The 22,002-nt window shown below is 38.6% G+C and overlaps 1 protein-coding gene across 1 annotated transcript; it reads right to left on the bottom strand.

Moving 5' to 3' along the window:
- Positions 1 to 1,575: 1,575 nt before the first annotated feature.
- LOC149798625 (uncharacterized) lies at positions 1,576 to 21,963 on the bottom strand. Its single transcript, XM_089957275.1, has 3 exons — positions 21,713 to 21,963; positions 19,131 to 19,701; positions 1,576 to 1,709 (listed from the first exon to the last, which is right to left on the bottom strand). Exons 1-3 carry the CDS (start codon positions 21,917 to 21,919, stop codon positions 1,576 to 1,578), a joined length of 912 nt encoding a protein of 303 aa, XP_089813401.1. The 5' UTR covers positions 21,920 to 21,963.
- Between the last annotated feature and the right edge of the window lie 39 nt (positions 21,964 to 22,002).

The raw sequence follows: 22,002 nt of genomic DNA, 5'->3' as shown, positions 1-22,002 counted from the left end.
CACTAACATTTGTAAGAAGAAAATGATCACTTACCCGATGTAACGGTGACCTGTAAAAGAAAAGAAACGAACAATGAAAGAATGGAATGATTAATCTCTACATATTGGTTGGCATTGATCAAAATTACACATATATCAAGATAATCGAAGGTAAACATACTCAACAATTTTTCCTTGATACTATACAAGCTGGCTCAAGTGTAATCAGATATCTTAGTGACAAGTGGATTTTATTACTGATTAAAGAACCGTAACACGCTATTTTACCAACGAGGTACAAAATACCAAATTATGCGATATCATTTTCTGATTGGTAAACGACTTCTTGATTTAAATGTATGATGATCACATGTCTTGAGTACTTTGCCATTGAACGACATACTGTTAACACCTAATCCTGGCGATTTTCATCTTTTAAGAAGTAAAAAGTAATTTATTCCTAAGATTTACACAATTCTTTTTTTTTAAACGTCTGACTGGAGTCGTGGTTGTGATGTGGGATGGTGGATGTATTTAACAGCCTTTGGACAAATAAATGATCAGTCCACAAAAAATATCCACACAGAGAGGCTATACTAGACTGGTTTTCCGATGAATCCCTGTGTTGAGCATTGCTAGTCACAGGCAGCCATCTTCAGGTTTGCTTGATTGGAGTTTTAATTGCATATCAACACACGATTGGTTACATCATGCCGAGGCAATCTGAAGAAAGTGTCGACCAGGGACACGCCACGTTGGCTGATCCACCCTTGCTTGTGGGTTCGATCCCTGGCCGAGTCATACCAAAGACTTACAAAAATGGTACTGCCCCATTCTGACTGTGAATCTGGGACAGTAACTAATGAACCACCTTGTCTAGGTTAATTTGAACTAAATTCCTTCGGGATTAAGTTTTAATTATTATATGTCTTAAATAAAAGAGGTTTTGACTCTGTCTGTCTCTGTCTCTGTCTGTCTCTCTCTGTGTCTCTCTCTCACGATTATAATTCCAGGTATTTGCTACTTCCAAAATATATAACCCTTTAAAATATATCACGTAACATTTCTTGCAAGATATAAGCCACACAATATTCTAAATTGTATATTTTCAAAATTTCAGCGATGAGCCTCTGACTTGTTAACCAAGTGTCACGTTTTCTGTACCCGTCCAGACCAGTCTGGTTCGTACCAATACAACAAAAGTCTGGTTCATTATTCAGAACTGGTTGGGTCGTACCCATCCAAACTTGTCTCGTTTGTAGCCATCCAAACCTGACTGGTTCGTGTCCATCCAGACCAGTCTGGGTTCGTACCCATCCAAACTAGTCTAGTTCGTAACCATCCAGACCAGTCTGGGTCGACCACATCCAAACCAGCCTGAGTCATACCTATCGAAACCTTTCTGGGTCGACTGCCAAGAAAGGCACAACGTTACCATCGGCCGCTTCATTGTTTCTCTAGGAAAGACACAAAGCTACCATACACTTACAACATTCTAAGTGAATAACATTATGCTATTTTTCATGAATTTATATATCATTTGATCTATTATTATTATTATTATTATTATTATTACTTTAAAGATGGTAGTGATGTTTATGTATAACCTAATCTCACTCCTGGACTTACTGTAACTGTGTTGCTGATGCAGCCCAGTGCCATAATGGCTCTACCCAAATTTAGTCCTTTGTATGTGTCTGGGGTGTTGCATGTCACCGTTGAAGAAACGCCTGAAATGAAAGGCTGAAAGCTGTAACAAAGTGATTATTGTTTTCTAAATCCGTAATTTTGTGCAAAAGTAGAGCTACCATATATGGGTATACAGCAAAGGGCCCCACTGAATTCAGTTTGCTCTGTAGGGCCCTAAACAGAGAAACTTGTGTTAGAAAACCAAAGTTTAGAGGGTATGGGCACTAGAGGGCTATGATTGCTCTAAATATCTCAAATCTAACCTCTTCAAAGTGCCATTAACTTAAGCAACATCTCAGCTAAAGACATGACGAAGACAGACAAAGGCCATAACTCTGTCAAAATTTATTTAATAAGAGATCCTTTAAAGACACATCCAGCTCAATGAAGCTATGTTTACATTAAATTGCATCAGAAAATGTTTAATAGTTCATGAACTATGCGGATTACAAGTAACATTCAATGGAAAGATATCAAAGTTAATTGACACCGAACATAGCTATAAATTGGTGCAAATTTAAACTCATAAAAGTCACATTTAGTTATAAGAGACAATGTTCTTACCAAAGACCATCATAATATATTGAATGGTTCTTGAGCTATGTTGATTGCAAGAAACATTCGAAGTTTTCAATTATAAACAAGAATCTGCTTGACAAGAAGCTTACCTCTGTCAGCAGCAGGGAAGTCGTACAGACCAGACGGTTCCAGCAAAATAAACCTTCCTACGAGAACTTTCTCCGTAGAAGCCTCAGAAAGCAGAAATAAACCTTTCTACGAAAAACAATTTGCGTAAATTCGACCCAGAGTGCAATTTTTGTGTGCAAATTCTATGATTCTGGACAAGTAAAAAACATAACTTTTCGGGGGGTGGGGGTGGGAAATTTATTCTGGTGTCTTTTCTTACGAAAGGATTGGGCTGCAGATCTCATGAATAAATTTGATCAAGACCGATTCGATATCTACCACGCGGATCATGAAGATTAATCGTGATGAAACCGTGCGGTGTTGCCTGGGCGCGGCTGAAGAAATGTTTGAATTTGTTTATGTCCATATCGCCGTTACACCAAGTCTGATGAATATTTCTCAACGTGTGAGTATCGACGCCATTGAATACCGATAAGATATTACAATTGTCTCTAATAACCTTCGGAATTTGTGTATATCGCTGCGTCACGTAAATCACATCGGTGTTCTTGTGCCTGCCACGCGAGAATATTCTAGCTGGATTGGTCTGCTTATCCAGCATGACATCATCGAAAACGACGAGATTATTAACATCGCCGTCTAAATTTTCCACTGATGGAGCTTCATTAATGTCTGTGATAAATTCTATCGTGCCTTCGTCGGTATTGTCGCTAAATTGTTTTAGCACCTGATAACAACGCTGATCGTCAACGGATGGCGCAACCAAATATAATTTGTCCCATTTCAGCCATCGCATTATCAAATTTAACAACAACTGCGTCTTTCCAGATCCTGACGGGCCAATGATTATCATTCTTATCGAATTTGGTAACGCCGCGATGTGTTTTACTTGCTCGCGTTTCTTCGTGGCGGAAAAATCAATTACATCCATGTTACTAAAATATATGGATCTATATTGTGTTAAGTGTCGCACTCGTACTGCTACGCTAAATCCAATCGAAATCGTCACACGCAACAACAGGAACGCAATTAAGGGTGAATGCGCAGTTTGCAAGACAATTAAGTTCAGATTTGTAAAAAAAAAAATAGAAGAATCGGAGGAGACATTGCATCCCTCTTGTCAAAGTTACCAGGGTTACCCTGGGCAAAATATCCCGGAGAAAAACATCTACCAGGATACAATTACTGCGGACCCGGAACAAGACTTGATATCAGACTCGATGAAAATAACCAACCCAAGCAAAATGAAAATCCAGTAAACGCCATCGATAACGCGTGTTACTATCACGATCTTGCGTATCGTAACTCGGATTTACAACAACGACATCTCGCTGATGTCAAGTTAATTCACGAAATAAACGCGATACCCAACAAAAGTCTCGCGGAGAAAGCAGCAGCCTTGGCGGTAAAATTAGGGATGAAAGGTAAATTAGTTCTCGGTGCGGGTAGATTATAATGGAACAAATATATTATTCTCCGCGAGGATTCTGGCGAGGAAAATCAGCAATAGCCAAACTCGCTAAGGCAGCAAAAGTAAAACGGTCCGTTGCTGAATCGTGGTTATCGAAACAGGCAGTCTGGCAAATATATCTTCCTCCGCCTAAAAAAATACCATATGCGAGTTTCTCCGTCAGCGTACCCAACGAAGTTCATCAGGCTGATTTAATGTTTCTTCCTCATGATACCGTCGACGGAGTCACATACAAATATGTCCTAACGGTTGTTGATATTGCAAGCAGATACAAGGAAGCGGAACCGTTATCGAATAAAACAGCAACGGAAATTTCAAAGGCATTTGAGAAAATTTACTCACGATCTCCGTTAACCTGGCCGAAGCTTCTCCAGATTGATCCAGGACGAGAATTTCTCGGTGCGGTTACTTCATTGATGAAGAAGAATAATGTTAAAATCCGACGTGGTATAGTTGGTGTTCATCGTAATCAGGCTATCGTTGAAAGATTCAACAAAACGCTCGCAGAACGATTATTCGGATATCAATACGCGCGTGAATTTATCCAAGATAATCGATCTCACGATTGGGTAACAAGATTGCCTCATGTAATTAACGCGCTAAATAACGAGACAACGAGAACAATAGCAATGAAGCCCGCAATTGCAATCACAAAACCGAATATACACATAAAACGAAATTCTACGATTCCACCTGTGCTAGGTAGCGTCACGGTCAGATATTTATATAAGGAAGGAGAAGCTGAGGGGGGCAGAAAAAGAGCAACCGACCCAACCTGGAGCGTCACAACACATAAAATATCAGCCGTAACAAGATCGTCAGGAAGACCAGCAATTTATTTTCTAGATTCGCTAGCGCCACAACGAGGATTTACCAAGGAGGAATTACAAATAATACCGAAAGATACTCAACTACCGCCAGCGTCATTAATGTGAAACCGAATTCTACCCAACTGAGATAATTTTCTTACTCGAGACACGGCCAGATAAACTAAATTTGACCAGGAAATTCTATCATCGACGATCCAAACTTGGCCATCTACGGTTAATCCCTGTGATGAATGTATCGTTGTTGCGTATCCTAGTTTCCATGGTGATCTTTCTGCGTTTATCGCGTCGTTGACAAGATTAATATCAACAAGAATAATATCATTCAAAACCAATATCTTTTCCTCTCCGCAGGGTAAAGTAACATTAATATTTTGTTTCCTGGTATCAGCGGGCCTGTAACACAACGGCACCTGTAATGTTGGAAATTTCTCACAATGTAGCTTGAATAACATTTCCTGAATAATATCGCGAACAATTTTCCTGCTAGCAACAATCAGATGATCGGGACGCCACAAATTTAGAAAAATATCCATCGGAGTCTCGTCGATTATTTTTCTCATCACGTCACATTGAAAATTATTCGGTTGTAATCGAATTATTTTTTTGAATTCGGTCAGTAAACTATCATCAGATCTATAATCGGCGTCGATCTCTTCATAATAATCAACGAAATTCCTGAGCCACTCATGAGGAGATTCACCATCAATAGGATCAGGCTGACCGTGATCGCCGCACATTATCACGGCGGTATTTTTCCCCTCTAGCCAGGCCAGGAATGATTTTAGCGTGATAAGACTTACTGTGCAAATTTCATCAAATATTATAATCTTGTTGATATATTTGTTTCCCATACGAGCCGAATCCCACAATCCACCGCTGTATTTGAAATAACTATGATACGTACCAGAATCAACGCCGCGTTGCCTTATTTCTCGCGCTAATCTATGAGTTGGAGTCAGCACGATCATATCAGAATTTGCAAATAAATTTATCGCTCGTGTTGTTTTACCGCTACCGCCAGGACCGTTCATGTAAACGAATTTACTTCGTGAAATCGGATCGAATGCAGATGCAGCCGTTGATATTTCCTCACATTTATCCCGATGAAATTTATCGCAATCTTCGACATCGGCGTCCTCACAATAATCTAGGATATCCTCGTTTTTTATCCTCCAAGTTCCCCAAGAACCATCAGCGATTAAATTTTCTAGCCTACACTGATATTTCTTATCGATATAAAACGAATCCGTTGCGACCCTTACCGCGATATCAGAAAATTTATTTATCATCGATAGCAAATTTATACTTACATAAGCGAGCATCGATGACCGCAAATGCGTATACTGCGCTGACTCTCCATCGAGGTAGCTAATCACGGTACCCAACTTTTCTCCATCAATGATAATATTTTCTCTGTTGCAGAATATTCCACGCGATACCGTATCGGCGATAATAAAATCCATCTCGGCATCATTGATAAACAACCTAGCGTGGCGATGTTTATGATCAACGGATCCTCCTTGAGTAAATCTGCCAATTATTTTTCTTCCGATATCTTTCGCATTTTCACAATCCGTCGGTAACCATACTTCGGTTTGTTTCCTATACGATATAATTGCCTCGCTCACTGTCAACGATATTAACATCGACGAATCCAGCATATATCTCAACAACACCGTGGGGACCCAACGACGCTGCGATAAATGCCGACCAAACCAAATATAACAAATCTTATGCAAATTTTCAGCAAACTCGAACGAAGTGACGTAGGCAAATCCTGTCATGACAAAATCAGGCAACGGTCCGTTAATCGCAACTCTTGTCATCTCGTTGGTGGGATGGCCAAATTTAGCAAAATAATCCACACAATCGCCATATCCGAGAAAACTTCCAGGATAACACGCGCTCATGTCAACGGAGATCATATCTTCGAAATAATACTTGGTATTCCATAATCCTCCATGGCCGTATTCGATACAGCTAAGTTGAATATCAGCGAGAAATTCGTTCCTCGTAGGTTTCCATGAGTTTCTCTCTCTGGCAGCGTGAGCAGCAACGGACGGAACAGTAAAACAGTTCGTTAATAACTGATCTGGATTTGACGAATATTTCACCGCGATATTTTTCATTGATTCGTGTAATATTTCATCACGGTAAATATCTCCTCGCGGCAATATAAACTGATCATATTTTTCTTCACTCGAAAATAATCAAACCGATTTTGGATCAGATGCGGCTAATATTTTGATATATCTGAACATCGCATCGGAATTGTCTTTTGCGCCGTCAACGGGATAAAATTTAACAACACGATCCCGCGGAAATATCATTACCGACTGCGACCACGCATGTGAATTATGATCAACAATCTCGATTGGTGCTCCTCGAGAACTATACGGCGACGAATATAATATTTCTCCCGATAGCGTTTTCACGGTAATAGGAAATTTAAGTTTTTTGCTCAACGCAGCAACATCGTCAATCGATGCGCCATCAACAACTGTCTTCGCCCATGCGTTAATTTTATCCAACCTCAACTGGGTCAAACCAGATCCACGACGAGCGTTTTTCATATGCTCGATAACGCGCTCAGCAACGCAATTTATCATCGGTGATTCTTTCATCGCAGGTAGATTTTTCATGTCAGGATTATTATTCAGCCGATAAATTCCATAAACAACAGCGCTAGAAGGATACGCTCTAGCATAATAAGGACCGTCAATTCCCAATAAGAATCCTGGTTTCGAATTTTTATCGAGAATAACATTTTTCTTACCGCCACGCACGGGATCTCGTTTATCGCGAATAATCCAAGTATCGTCAGGCATTTGTGCAATAAATTTTATTCCAAAGATAAATCGCTCTTCCTTATGCGAGTTTTTTATGTGCTCGATTATTTTCTTAGCCCGTTCCTGATTCATCGTAGCATTAACTGAGTTAGTTTTCCATGTCGACCAGGTGTGAATCGCTCCATCATCGAAAAATTCTTTCTTGGCTCGATCGACCTCAGGAATGATAAATTCTGCCTCATCAAGATCAAATGTATCCATTATTATATTTTAGACAAATGTTTAAATATAATGAATCAATGTTCATGGATACCAATCGGATCAACAAAATCATGCGACAAATCCTGCAGAGGCGATTATTGTGGCGCTCACATATATGCAATTCGACGAGGCAGTAAAGGACCACAGCGATGTTTAGTTTGTCAAGTTGGCACTCGAGGAAAGACACGGTTGTGTTTCTCCTGTGGAGGGAAAAATTATCGAGAATTACACCGATATTACAAAAAGAAATCTTCCTCGATAATAACATGCGAAGAAGATTATATTAATCGATTCAAGGCAAATTTCGATTTAGACATATAAATATTATATAATGGATTCAAAATTGACGATTCCTACAATGAAAATCACACACGAGTATAGATCTCATCCAATCATTGAGGGTTACGAAGCATCATCGGATGGTACCGTCAGAAATGCCAGAACAAAATATCCCGTCGGTAAGGTTACTAATTCCGGTTATCTCATGTTCACATCCTGCAGAAGCAGAAAGGAAAGAAAAATAAATTATCTCAATCACAGATTTGTATACGAATGTCACAGAGAACCAATAGAGATTGGATTTGTCATCGATCACATTGATGGAAATAAACTCAATAACGAAATATCCAATCTTCGCATGATAACTCAGAGTGAAAATGCAATTTTCGGTAATTCTGGTAGACATCCGAAATATGCCAAGGCCGTCGAATCGATAAATCAATCAACAGGCGATAGGATGTATTTTGAGTCGATGACCGCCGCTGCGAAATATTATGAATTTAACCAAGCATCAGTGCGATTTGTAGCAGAAGGAAAAATCAATGCAACGTTTTCATATAATCTCTGTGCGTGGATCAGATTCACTTATGTACCAATGGTATATGATTCGGAAAGCGACGAAGAATAATTGAATATTACAAAATTATATAATGAACGAACAAACCATAAACGACATCATCGAATCCATCGATGACCTGAGAAAAAAAATAAATCTTCCATCGGATCTAGACACGAGTAAAATCCGATCCGAATTCGAGACAATTGTTCAAGGAAAGCTCGAATACAAATACACGCTGCCGTCAGAATACAAATTAATAAAGAAAATCCAAATCGCAATGTACCAGTCGCTAGCTACAGTCAACGATGATCAAATCGAGGATTTCGTTAAGTTATCGACGCTGGTAGAAAAAGCTAGATTGATTTTATCAGATGCATACGAATCAAGAAAAATTACAAGCTCACGCGTCAGGCAACTGAAAAAACTTGTCGATGAAAGCAAAGTTAGGTAATCCCCCGATTTCTGAATATTTCCGTAAACAAAAAAAAAAACAAAAATTAAAAAAATATATTAATTTTGAAAATTTCCCTGGATTTTATTTTTTTTTTGGCCTGTTTTTCCTGGCATACAGACTTGAAAATTTACGATCTTACCAACAGGCTGATACTTAGAGTTTCTCCGCGTATATCAAGTAAATGTCCATCTTGATTAGTTAGTTTAAAATTTATCCTTGATAATAATCGATTATGACATCGCAAATAAAACGGATTCACTGGCTCTTTTATTATCAAATATCCCGGAGAGACGCTAGGAGAAAACGAATACAATATAAATCCTTGCTCCGCTCTTGATATGGCCGGATCAACATTATAGCTGCCCTCGACAACATCCGCGTGAAGATAAACTGCGATGACTTCCGTTATATTAACGATACCAGGAGAAATATGCCGTCCATGTCCAATTCCATCGTTGTTATGCTGCAGGACCGATTCTGCTTGTAATTTTTTCTTATTCCACGCATCATGTAATTTAGGAAATAACTTATCAGTGGTATCAGTGACAAACTTTCTCATTTCATTTACGTTATAACCGGGAAATTTGTAATTTAGTAATGTCCTCTCGGTTAAATTATGTCTTTGCATGAATGCCGTAATAATATAACCAATACCAAAAACCGCGCTGTTTTGTATATTTTCCGTCGCTAGGTTGTTAATGAGTTCCATATCAGCGGCTAATTTATTTATTCGCTCTACTGTTATGGTAATTTCGTTACATGAAGTTTGCACGTTAAATATACATTCCTGGAAAAAATGTTCTAATAATTTCTTTTGTTTCTCGTATTCGTTGATAATTTCACCAAATAATAGTTTAATACTATCCTCGAACAAATCCAGCATATACACGGATCCTGAAGAAAAATCAAGGCTTCCTTTTGTTTTTTCATACTTATCTATGTAGTCTAAGTTGGTTCCGTGATAGTTTTTTTTGTCACTGATAAAATCTTCTTTTTTTGGTTCCGGTGTTATTATCTCCCCGGGTGGAATCTCGGGCCAACCCAGCACGGTTCTAATCGACGAATGGTAAATATCTACCATGTACGGCGATGATACCTCAATGATCGACGATAGCGTTGGTTCGTGCGCAGATATCTTTATTCCTGGAGTAGCATCGCCTGTTATATTTGATATCCTGCTGGTAAATTCTTTATCTAGCTGCTCAATTTCGTAACTGCCTGTTGGTATGCTAACAGTGAACCAATCTGGGGTTCCATCGGCGCGTTTTTTATTAGCGATAACAAGCGAGTTGTTTGATAATAATTTACCGAATGATTTTGATCTGATATTAGGCCAGCTGTTGTAAACGCGAAGTTGTATTAGTGCCATTTCTTTGACGCCAATTGGTGTTGGAAAATCAACGTTAAATTCTGGATTAGTGGAGCTTAGCGATATTAACGTTGTTGACGGTGGTGTCGTGTTTGTCACGATCTGGGCTAGTTCGGACATTATTAATATTCATTTGTTCAATCTCCGAGTAGATACTGATCATCGAGGAAAATTCTAGATCGGAGATAACGCCGTCGTTGAGACTCTCAGAAAGCAGCGATGATAATTTCGAATACGCGTCATTGATTTTAGTTAGTTTATTCTTGTACGATGATAATTTCTCACTCGTGCATGATGAAATTTTTTTCGCGATGATATTGAGAACACCAGCTATTGTTGTTGTTGACGAGATTATTATTGTTACTACGATTGGCGCGATTGTTGTTACCGCGGATAATATTATTCCTGCACCAGCGACTATAGCGGATACTGCGTATACGGCAACATCAATGGTAACTAACCTTCGTTGGTATTTTTTTATTTTTATCTGATAATCGTCGAGGAGTTTTTTTAGCGAATCCTGCCATGATCGCGCCTGATTATAACGGTAATCCGATGCGGTCATTTATTAGTTATTTATCTAACCAATTCTTGGTAAAATTGGGGGTACAACTTTAACTGGTTGGGGGTTTCCTATCTCGGCAATTGCAACTGGGTGGGGTTTTTCTACCTCAGCAACTGCTCCTCGTTCAGGTTGATCAACAGCTGGTTCGGGTTGACCGATTACGGCCCAAACCGATAAATATTCGAAAACTGCAAAATAGTGTACTGGTTCGGTGGTGGTTCTATCGGGTGGCGTTAGTTTGAAGGTTTCAGTGTTATTTTCATCCATGGAAATAACGAAAAATCCAGGGTAGTATTCATAAATTTCATGATGATCGGCCGTTACGTTAAATTTTGTTGACCCAGTAATAAGATATACTCGATATACACCCTGAATTGGCGCGGTAAAGTTAAAAGAATCATTCTCGGGGGTCCAGGTAATATTTTGTGTCCTCAGCACAAATGTTACATCACCGGGGAGATTTTTTGTTTTTACCATTATTGGTATCGAAATACGCGCTAATTTTGGAAGATTCAACGGTGATATTTTTGTTTCGATTTCGGTAATTTTTGTTGTTGCGTCGAGAAGTTTCGTGTATATATTAGGTATGTCAGTGCGGTAGGTGGATGAATCGACTTTTTTGTTAATTTCTGCTGAAAGAGCATCAACCACTACTTCGATATTCGCAGTGGTTCCTGTAAAATCTAATGTATCGAGTTTTTCATCTACCGCTGTATTTATCTTGGTAATTTCCTCGTTGATGGATTTTACTTTCTCATTGAGATCATCGATGGGTTTTTTATCGATTTTTTCGCCCATTGCGGTATTTATCTTGGTAACATCTGCGAGAATACCAGTAACATCATCGCTGATTTTTTTTGTTTTCTCGTGGAGGTCATCGTGTGATGTTTTATCGACTTTTTCATTTGCGATTTGGCGTACCGCGTTAATATCATCGTTGATGGATTTTGTTTTCTCGTCGTGTGATGTTTTATCAACCTTTTCATTTGCGATTTGGCGTACCGCGTTAATATCATCGTTGATGGATTTTGTTTTCTCGTCGTGTGATGTTTTATCGATTTTTTGATTCATTAATTCACGCATCACGTCAATATCTACGCTGATTTTAGTAATATCCTCGTCTATTTTTCTTGTTTTCTCGCTGAGATCGTTATGTGATGTTTTATCGACTTTTTGATATGTTAATACACGTACCGCTTCAATATCCTCGTTTATTTTGGCGATATCTTCGTTGATGGATTTTGTTTTTTCGGTAAGATCGTCGTATGATGTATCGGCGCCTTGACGCGATAATCCACGTACCGCTTCAATATCCTTGTTGATTTTGGCGATATCTTCGTTTATTTTCTTTGTTTTCCCGCTAAGATCGTCATATAGTACTTTATCGCCTTTCTTGTCCATTGTGGTTTTTATTTCGTCAATATCAGCAACAATCTTAGTAATATCATCGTTGATTTTTCCTACCTTATCGCTGAGATCATCGTGCAATTCCTGATCAACTTTTTTCTTTACTAGCTGATCTGCGACGAATGAGGTGTCAGTGGATTTTTTTATATTCTCGTCAACTTTTTTGCTAAGTTTGACCAAGGCATCATCGAGTTTTTTAAGATCATTAGTTAGCTTGGTTAGCCGTTTTGCAAATTTTTCTTGGGCATCGTCGTAGACTGCCTTATCCAACTTTAGCAACAACGCCGTTGATAGTTCTTTATCGGATTGTTCTACATCTGCGATATTGGCCTTTGATGGTAACTTCGCGATAAGATCAGTGACGTCAGCGATGGATTTTGTTACCGAATCTGACAATTGAGTAAATTGCTCGATGCGTTCGTTATATTCATCTCGCTTGATTATATCAGCTATTTTGACATTGCTAGTTTGTAATCGCCCTTCGGTATTTTGAAAAATAGCAATTTCACCAGGATCTATCTCTGACAACGATAGAAGATTGTTAATATCGCTCTTGGTTGCGAATTTTGATACATCAATGTCACCTGCTTCCTTTTCTTTTTCCTTCCTGAAGAGGGATCTACCGTAAATGTCAACCATGATATTTATCTACGGTATATTCAAATAAAATTTTGTGATAGGGGCGGGATGATTTTGAAATTGCTTCGAGGACGTTAATTGATTCTGGACCGCATATTGGTGGATCTGTTAATGTTTGTGTTGGAAGCGTCGAATACCAAATCGGAATATTTAATTTTGACACGTACTTGATAAATTCGTTTGGTGGCGCTAATCCGTACGAGTCAAAATAAACAACTTCGCGAGGATTAATCGCGTAGGCAACCCAATGCGTGCCAGGGCCGATATTTTCATCGAGATTTATTATTCCTGTCTCGGTAGGGTTTGGTTTGTCTGGTAGTTGATCTCGCATAAATACGCCTCTGAAAAATTTTTTTTTTTTTTCTTTGCTTCGTTGATTAAATCTAAATTTGATAGGGGCGTGCTAATCTTAGGCCGGATCCATACATTGGAGGTCGTCCTAGTCTCAGGCCGGATCCGCGATGATATTTTTTTTTACCGTATAGTCCTCCGGTAACTTTTTCTAATATTTTTTTACCCGCAAATCCAGCAACGGCTGATGCTAGACCGCCTAGTAAAGGTATTAACAAAGGAAAAAATCCACCTACTTTGACCATATCTCTGACTGCGCCTATAGAGAGACTTACATGAACGCCGGAATTCGCTGATTTGGCTCTGGTAAAATGTCCATGCTGACTTCTAGTTAGCGATAATTTGTTAGGCCCACCGTGAATCTGATTGTTTTTCAAGGTTAATTTCAAACCTCTTCGCGCTGTTGTTGCTGCTTGGAGCTTTTTTATCTGACCCGGGGCCAGAGTTACGCTGACGTGTTCGTATGGCATATTAATAATCGCTTAATCTAAATTTAGAATTTATCACATATTCTCTACGGGTGCATCGATAACTCTCATTCTACCGCTGATACCTTCCAGGATCATTGTTCTATCACTGAGGATCACCGCGACTACCTTATATAAATTATTTTCTGTGCGAATTCTGGCTTTGAAATTGATATCGACAACGGATTGTTTTATTAAGTCAAGATGTTCCAAGGAAAAATAATAGATGGGATAAAGTTTATTAAAATCTAACTGTGATATTTGCAATCCGGTATCGATATTTTGATCGCGGCCCATGAAACTTAGTAATCGATGATATGCGCGTGCCGTCGAATAGTTGGCAAAATCGATGGATATTTCCTCTGATGGTTCTTGTTGGCCATTTACTCTCAGTGACACGTTTGTTGCGTTGATACTATCGAATATCATATGGCTGTATAATTGATGATATCTTCGCGTGTGCAAAAAAGCAATAAAGATATGCCTCGGAGCAGATGTTCCTTGCTGTGATGCAATCCTCCAAGTATACTCACCATTAATATCGGTAGTTGTGGAATCTGTTGTTGTTGTCAACCAAGACATTATAGATTTACCGCCTTGGTTCATGAATGATAATAATTTTTCTTCTTCGATTATTGATGGAGTTATCGCTGGCATCCACAAGGTAAATTTGGTTAATTTTACCTTGCCAGCATTTCCCGCATCAAGGGCATTTATCACGTTAGTAGCGTAATCGATATTACCTTCTCGCCAGATAGCAGAATCACTATTTTCTTTTCTAATAAATGTTACGGTATGTTTCACTCCGTAAATAATTTTTCTGAAATGCCTACAAAATCCGAATATATGGGATAACGGAATAGCACAAGAGAATCTTCTACGATTTCCTTGTAGCATAGATTTTCGCGTGGCAAATCCAAGATTATAATCATTATTAGTGCCAACAGGAAGATCTTGGATGGTATTAAGGACGACTGGATTAGCGGCGCGATCGACGGGTTGTCTGATGTCAAGCGGCCTATTATCGGGACGATCAGAATTATCTTTGGCAAACATCATGCCTGGACCAGCTGATCTAGTAAAATCATCCGAGTATCTCGCTAGGCCTATTATCGTCGTTGCTAAGTCAACATCATTGGTAATTGACTCAATCTCCCTTCCATCAATCATGTAAGTTGCGCTCTTGAATAACGCCATAATACCGTTGTTAACAAATCCGACTCTAAAATCTGCTCCATAGAGAGTATTATCTGTTTTAATAACCTCCCCGGTAACTTCGATATATGCCTCAGATGGAAGAAAATATCTCGTTGTATCGTGGACTTGTATTTCCAAGCGATTGGGTGTATTTGGTTCAACTGCATCGTACGAGAAATACTGAAAATCTCGCACGGATGTGTCCCTGCCTACAGGCTCGTCCATGTCGAACACTTCATTTGACACTTGTGCGAACATTATTATTAAGAATATCATCTAAAACGAAGACCACTGCCTGAAATGAAACTTGTATTTGCGAGATTTGTATTTGCAACCTCATGCGCTAGATTTGTATTAGCAACCTCCTGCGCTAGGTCGTTTATTTTTTTATTTGCTGCGTCGTTTATGGCTTTGCTGACTTCGGGCGGCATTTCGCTGGTGATAGGTAATTTGATTGGTTGTTTTTTACGCATTAAATTTAATATTTTACTTTTGACAGTATTGAAGCCCTTACTGGCCAAATTGCCGATACCAGAAACAGCGGTCTCGCCTATTTTTCCTATTGCTTTTAACCCGAATTGTTTGATAGTGGGTCCGATTTTAGGTATTACTCGCGTAACAAGACTTCCAATGATATCGCCGAGTCCGTTACCGTGAATATATTTGTATACGGGCAATCTAGAGTTAACTACGCGGACCTGCTTGGGTCTGCGATGATGCTTGTGAATAATCATGTTATTTCAATTATGTTGTTTTAATCGATGAGTTCATCGACAAGTTCTTTGTAAATATGAGAGTTAATGACGCCACCGCGAAATAACCGCTGACAAATATCTGAGGCTTCGTTGATTATTTCGCGAGAGTTATTTCCTGCTCGTTTTCCTCCGATTAATACTTCGAGGCGAGATACATCGTTGACAACACTGTCAGGGCAAACGGTATATCCGCTTCCTGTTTTTGGTTCGTCTTTAGGTTCATCAAGCGGCCCTAATATTTTTTCTTCTTGATCTAATCGGATTATTTTTTTTGTAAAATTTATGTAATCAGGATCATTGATATCAATAGGTTTTCCGACAGAAGCAAAATATACCGTAGGTATCCATCTCCCCCTTGGCATTTTTAGACCACGATATTTTGTGTTAAAATAATTTTCTGGTTCTGTAAAACCAAACCTGGCGATATGAATTAATTTATCTTCATCACTAAATTTTTCAAGAGCATCATTGGTAAAATACCTTGATGGCATAACCCTTCTTCGTCTAATTTTTACAGGTTTGGTTTCAGTTTCTGCAGGTTTGGTTTCAGTTTCCGCAGGTTCGGTTTCAGTTTCCGCAGGTTTGGTTTCAACTTTGCGAAAGGAAGACAAAGATAGTGGTAACGGTTCAGATTTGTATATCTTATTATAATCACCTACCGAAGAAACAAAATTACTATATTCTTGATCATCGTATTTAACTATTTTGACACCTTTGTATACATAATATACCCACCTTATCCATTGTGTAAATGATACACCTTCGGCATGACCAGGTTTCATCAGTTTTTTTCGTCTGTCTTTGTCAAAATTTTCCACAGTAAATTTTACAACCTCCTCCGGTTTCATTGATTTTATTCTTTCGGTAACCTCATCGGTAAATTTATCTGAACCTGAGACTTTTATTTTTTCACCTTCAGGTTGCTCCCCCCTCATTGCTGTTTTGCGTGAAAATTTTCTTTTTGTTTGTGTTTGTTCCTGCTGCAATTGTTCCGGCTGCAATTGTTCTTCTAACCTTTTTATTTGCTCTCGTTCTCGTACTTTTGCTTGTGCTTGACCTAATCGTTTCTCCGCCGCTCGCGTTTCTGCTCGTACTTGCGCTTGTACTCGTGCTTGTTCTTGTCCATGTTGAATTTGCTCAAGCCGACCCGGAACCACTCGAGTATGTTGCTCAATGTCTCTCGTCATAGGAATAAGCCCCAGCTTCCTTAGTTTCTCATCCTTCTTTTTGTCACCATATGCCATCTGTTCGATTGCTCCAGTGACTGGACTCAACATTTTCGATGATATCTCGGTAATTCCATATTGCGTATCCTCGTAATCGCGAACTTTTTCCTTAAATAATCGCTTTGTCGGGATGAGCTTTCTTACTGCCGCTAATTCTTCTCGCGCTAATCTGGCAGAATGAGGTTCTCCAACTCTACTAATTTTCCGACTCATATTATTTTCAAGTATATTGTTTTAATGCGAGGTAAAATTAGGATCTGCAGCCCAATCCTTTCGTAAGAAAAGACACCAGAATAAATTTCCCCCCCCCACCCCCCCCCCCGAAAAGTTATGTTTTTTACTTGTCCAGAATCATAGAATTTGCACACAAAAATTGCACTCTGGGTCGAATTTACGCAAATTGTTTTTCGTAGAAAGGTTTATTTCTGCTTTCTGAGGCTTCTACGGAGAAAGTTCTCGTAGGAAGGTTTATTTTGCTGGAACCGTCTGGTCTGTACGACTTCCCTGCTGCTCTCTGTCCAATATGGGGTAGAAAAGACTATATCCATAAAAGGCATGTGTAAATGTGTGTGTGTGTGTGTGTGTGATCTTGATTTGTAACGTAGCTTTAACAATTTTAGTCATATCGCTACGATGTCTGCAGTGTGGCAGTTTATAGTGATGTTTAACACTGGAAAATGATGCCGCCGACATGCAGTATATCCTAACACTAACCTTTTAATGCTAAGCGCCTAGCGATGCAGCTGCTAGTTGTTGTTGCTGTTGTTGTTGTGGGGTTTAACGCCATTTTTCAGCACACGATAGACTATACATGGCGGCCAGTATTAATGTGGAGGAGGAACCCGGGAAAACCCCTAAAAAGAACCACCGACCCACGAGAAGCTACTGGCAAGCTTTCTCACATACCCACATTGGCTGAATCCGAGACTCGAACCAGCGCAGACAGAGGTGAGATGGCAGTGATCCGTAACGGAGAGCGCTTTAGACCTCTCGGCCACTCGGGGCCCCGCAGCTGCTAGTACCATTTTTACAAGTCTTTGCTAAGAATCGGCCGGGGTTCGAATCCGCGACTTTCGCATCCGAGGCGGATACCCTAAACACTTAGGCATTAAAATAGGTCGAATAGCATGTAAGCTGCGTCAGCGACAAGAAACATAGCAGTAAAATATATGAATCTTCTTTTCAATTACCTTAACCTATCCAAATATGCGTGAACAAAACTGAGGAAAGACACATCTAGGTCTATGAGACATTATACACATCAAATTGCAACTTATTGTTGAATGATTCTTGACCTATACTGGTTGCCATGTTTTACTGTAGTGGAGATTTAAAACCGACGTGGAAAGACAATAACAGAGACAAAATTTTACCCGAAAAGACGAAACGTTTAAACGCCATCTTTTTATAATAGAGAATTTTCCTCCTAAATGGCATCCGGTTATGCGTTACGTTTGCCTAGGCCGATAAATCAGCCCCTCACCGGTGATGATATTGATTGGCGGTGTAGTGGCTGATGTAGTCTATTCATTAAAACCTGCAAAAATTTGAAGTCAATCTTGGCTGCACATATCAGCGTACATTTTATACACTTACCGGTATTTCTAGCGGCTGAAGGGTTATTTTGGTGACATGTACATTATATTTCCGAAACAAATCTTGTTTGGTGACTTGTAAATCCACATCACTCTAACAGCTAAACAGTCAAAAGTAGTACGTGATATAAACTGAGAGAACTTTGTGTTTTCGACATTTAAAATATATTGAATACAAAATCCCCGAAAGGAGAAACAATTCCATACGAGTCCAACAGGAATACGTACGAATAAGCGTCGCTTGCGTTCCTGCCGAGATGTTTCAATTGAGTTGGATGTCTCCTCAAGAATATATTTTGGCGAGTTTGACCGCACAATGCATGACTACAAGTATTGTTTCCCAGTGTAATTAATTTACTATCAATTAGCAGTTTTGCTCAACGATTAATAATAATTCTCACAATCGACGTTAAAATTTACATAATTCTGTTTTCAACCTACGCGTTAGATAAATGCTAACTATCAACGCTGGTGACACACAAGTAAGGTTGTATTAGTTAAAAAAAACTTCGTTTGGTCAGTACGCTCAAATACTACTACCACCACCACTACTACTACTTATAATAATAATAAAAATAATAATATCACAATGCAGTATACCTGTGTACAACATCCATGTTGACAACCATGACAAATCGCACGTGCAGTACCAAGGATTATTTTCAAGGTTAAGGCTGGTTAAGGCGATCAAACTATCAAACGAACCGGAAGGGATTGTCATCAGCGAGTTTCTCGAGAGGTCCAGGGTCTTCAGCTTAGATAACCCATTGAAGGCTCCAGATGGAAGGGTTGTCAAGTCAGCTGACGTTATTTCGATGGTTTCCACGGCAGTAAGTTTGGTGAGAAGTCCGGACGGGAATGTTTGATCCAAGAAGTCGGCCGTGATTTTCAGCGTTTTTACTGCAGTTAGCCCCGTAAAACTGTTTCCATTCAAGGAACCTAAAATTCCTTCCGTTATTTCCAGTTTCTGAAGCTTAGTGAGGTGGGTGAAAGTATTAGAGAGAATTCCCGAGCGCACGTGACATGCTCGGATGTACAAGCTTTTCACCCAGTCCAGGTTAGAGGTGAACGTGTCATTCTGAATTTGCACGTCCGATAGGCCACAGTCTAAGAGAATATACACGTCTTCGTTCCCAGTGCTGCCTGTTGAACCGCCAAGTCCGCTGAAAGCCTGCAGTGCAAAGTATAGTTTATTCATAATGTCTCCTATGGGGGGGGGGGGGGATTTAAAGAATTTATTCCATATGGATTAAAAGAAATAAATAAACAAACCCGGCGAGCTTAATTATAAATGTAAACAAGTTTTTGTCAGGTATGTATTATGTTTGCCTCTGAAACGACACTTGCAGCTCAGGGTAATAAAGAAAGGGTTATGACATGGTTTATTTGTAATAATAACGAGCGTTACGCCAGCTCTTTAGACACCCCGAGCAAGTAATTCACATACATAAATAATACCGATTCATCTAATATAAATTAAATCGAGTAACTGAAATAATCACAAACAATCTCAATACGCCTCCACTTCAAAATATGTGCATTCCTTGTGTATGTCGGGTGAGGGTAAACGTTCCTAACTCAAGCAGTCGATATTGTTATTTACTTTGTTTTTGTTTTGGAAACAGATTGAAGAAAAAAAAACACGGAATTTTATACAACAAAATAAAGAAAGAACGTTTCAATCTGTGCATAATGTTTACTCCTTTGCATAAATCAAACGCTGTTGTGACCGTAACCACATTGCAAAGTCAAATTATAACGATAATCGCCAATCTTACATTTCGTTTTATCAATAAACCTGACATATTTTGTTGAGTCGCCGCCAATGTTCAAAAATCTATATTTCATGCTAAAATTATAATTCTATTCAAGCTGACAAATTTACAGTTGTCTCTAAATTTCGTCTGCGCGCTGTCAATCCATGTATGTAGATTTAGTAAATTTTTTTGGAACCAATTTGCATTAACTGATATTAGATTTGGCTTCATTTATTCGGATTACGGTTAAGTTGTAAATATGCTGCTGAAAGTTTGCCTCGTGATCCACTTGATGTGGTCTGTCTTAATCAATCAAGTAGATTGATTGACACCAGCAACTCGAAAACGTCTCTATCTTCTATGTTTTACTGATATTTCAGGTGACTGACACAGGAATGATTTATTGGGAAAAATCTGTTCCAACTTAAAAGAGGAAAAAGAGAAGTATCACATTTCACTAATCACCGCTTTTGAATTAGAATCGCGACAATTTAAAACACCTCTGAAATTAATAATACTAATGTCTGAAGTAAAAACTGTTGACAACGAGAGTAAAAGGTTTCATTAAAAAATAAAAGTTATAGATATTGAAATGATTACAAAATAAATAATTATGTAACGTAAATGTTAATCAGTTGTGACCATTTGACATTGATAACCTGTAGCACTTTCAGTGTTCCACATTAACTGAGAAACATTTAAGTGAACTTTAGGAAAAGTGATATTGCCAAGATAAACGTGTAGTTGAAAAAAATCCTTAACGTTAAAATAAAACGGTAACCTATTTAAGACAAAAATCCTTAACGTTAAAATAAAACGGTAACCTATTTAAGACAAAAATCCTTAACGTTAAAATAAAACGGTAACCTATTTAAGACAAAATGTTGTAGACATTTATATTATTGGAAAATGACAAAGAAGCAAGTGAGAAATAAATGTAACTTAAGTTAAATGATGAATGAATGGACGAGAAATGTATGTTAGGTCCAGACCAGTATTTACAACATCAGGCAAAATGTGAACCCTGGAAAGGTCGAGAATGAAATAAAATTGTTACCATTAAAAAGGTAAACAACATAAATACTAGAAAAATCAGTAAAAGGAAGGATAGGCTGCGGTACAACAACAACAACAATAAATTGACAACACACTGAGAACTAATTGCCTTTTCTAATAAAGAGTAATGAACATGTTAATTTTTAATAATAATAACAATAACAATAACAACAACAAGTTTTGGATGATAGATACCATCAATATTACCCCCCCCATGTTATAGGTTTTCTTTTTCTTTTTTTGTATTTAGCTTACACCTATTGATTCTCTTTACTTGTCTGTTTATGTTGCATTTGCTGTTGTTCGAAGTAAATTATATACCAGTAAACATTTTGGAAATTAAAATAAAAAGAAACATTTTGCACTCACCCCTGAAATAAGCTGGCCTGTAATATTGTACACTTCTACTTGATAAGGATCTGGGTTAAAATTGGAATCCCGTAGGGGTGGGGACCAATTCTGGTAATTACATACGGCTTTGTTGTTGTTTATTGTGCACCCGACTGGTGAAGCAGAAAATACGGTTTTCAGAATTAACAAAAGCACAAACGCTGCTAAAATAAGTTTCATTTTCATCTGGTCAGCAAACTTGTAATCACTTTCCTCTGTAATTTGTCATTTTTTTTGTAGGCCGTATATATGTTGCCTTTTTGATATTG

The sequence above is a fragment of the Sinohyriopsis cumingii genome, chromosome 5 (assembly GCF_028554795.1).
Source record: "Sinohyriopsis cumingii isolate HCF-2022 chromosome 5, ASM2855479v2, whole genome shotgun sequence".
Taxonomy (NCBI): Eukaryota; Metazoa; Mollusca; class Bivalvia; order Unionida; family Unionidae; genus Sinohyriopsis; species Sinohyriopsis cumingii.
The sequence above is the reverse complement of the archived record's forward strand: the minus strand, read 5'-3'. Positions and strand labels throughout refer to the sequence as shown.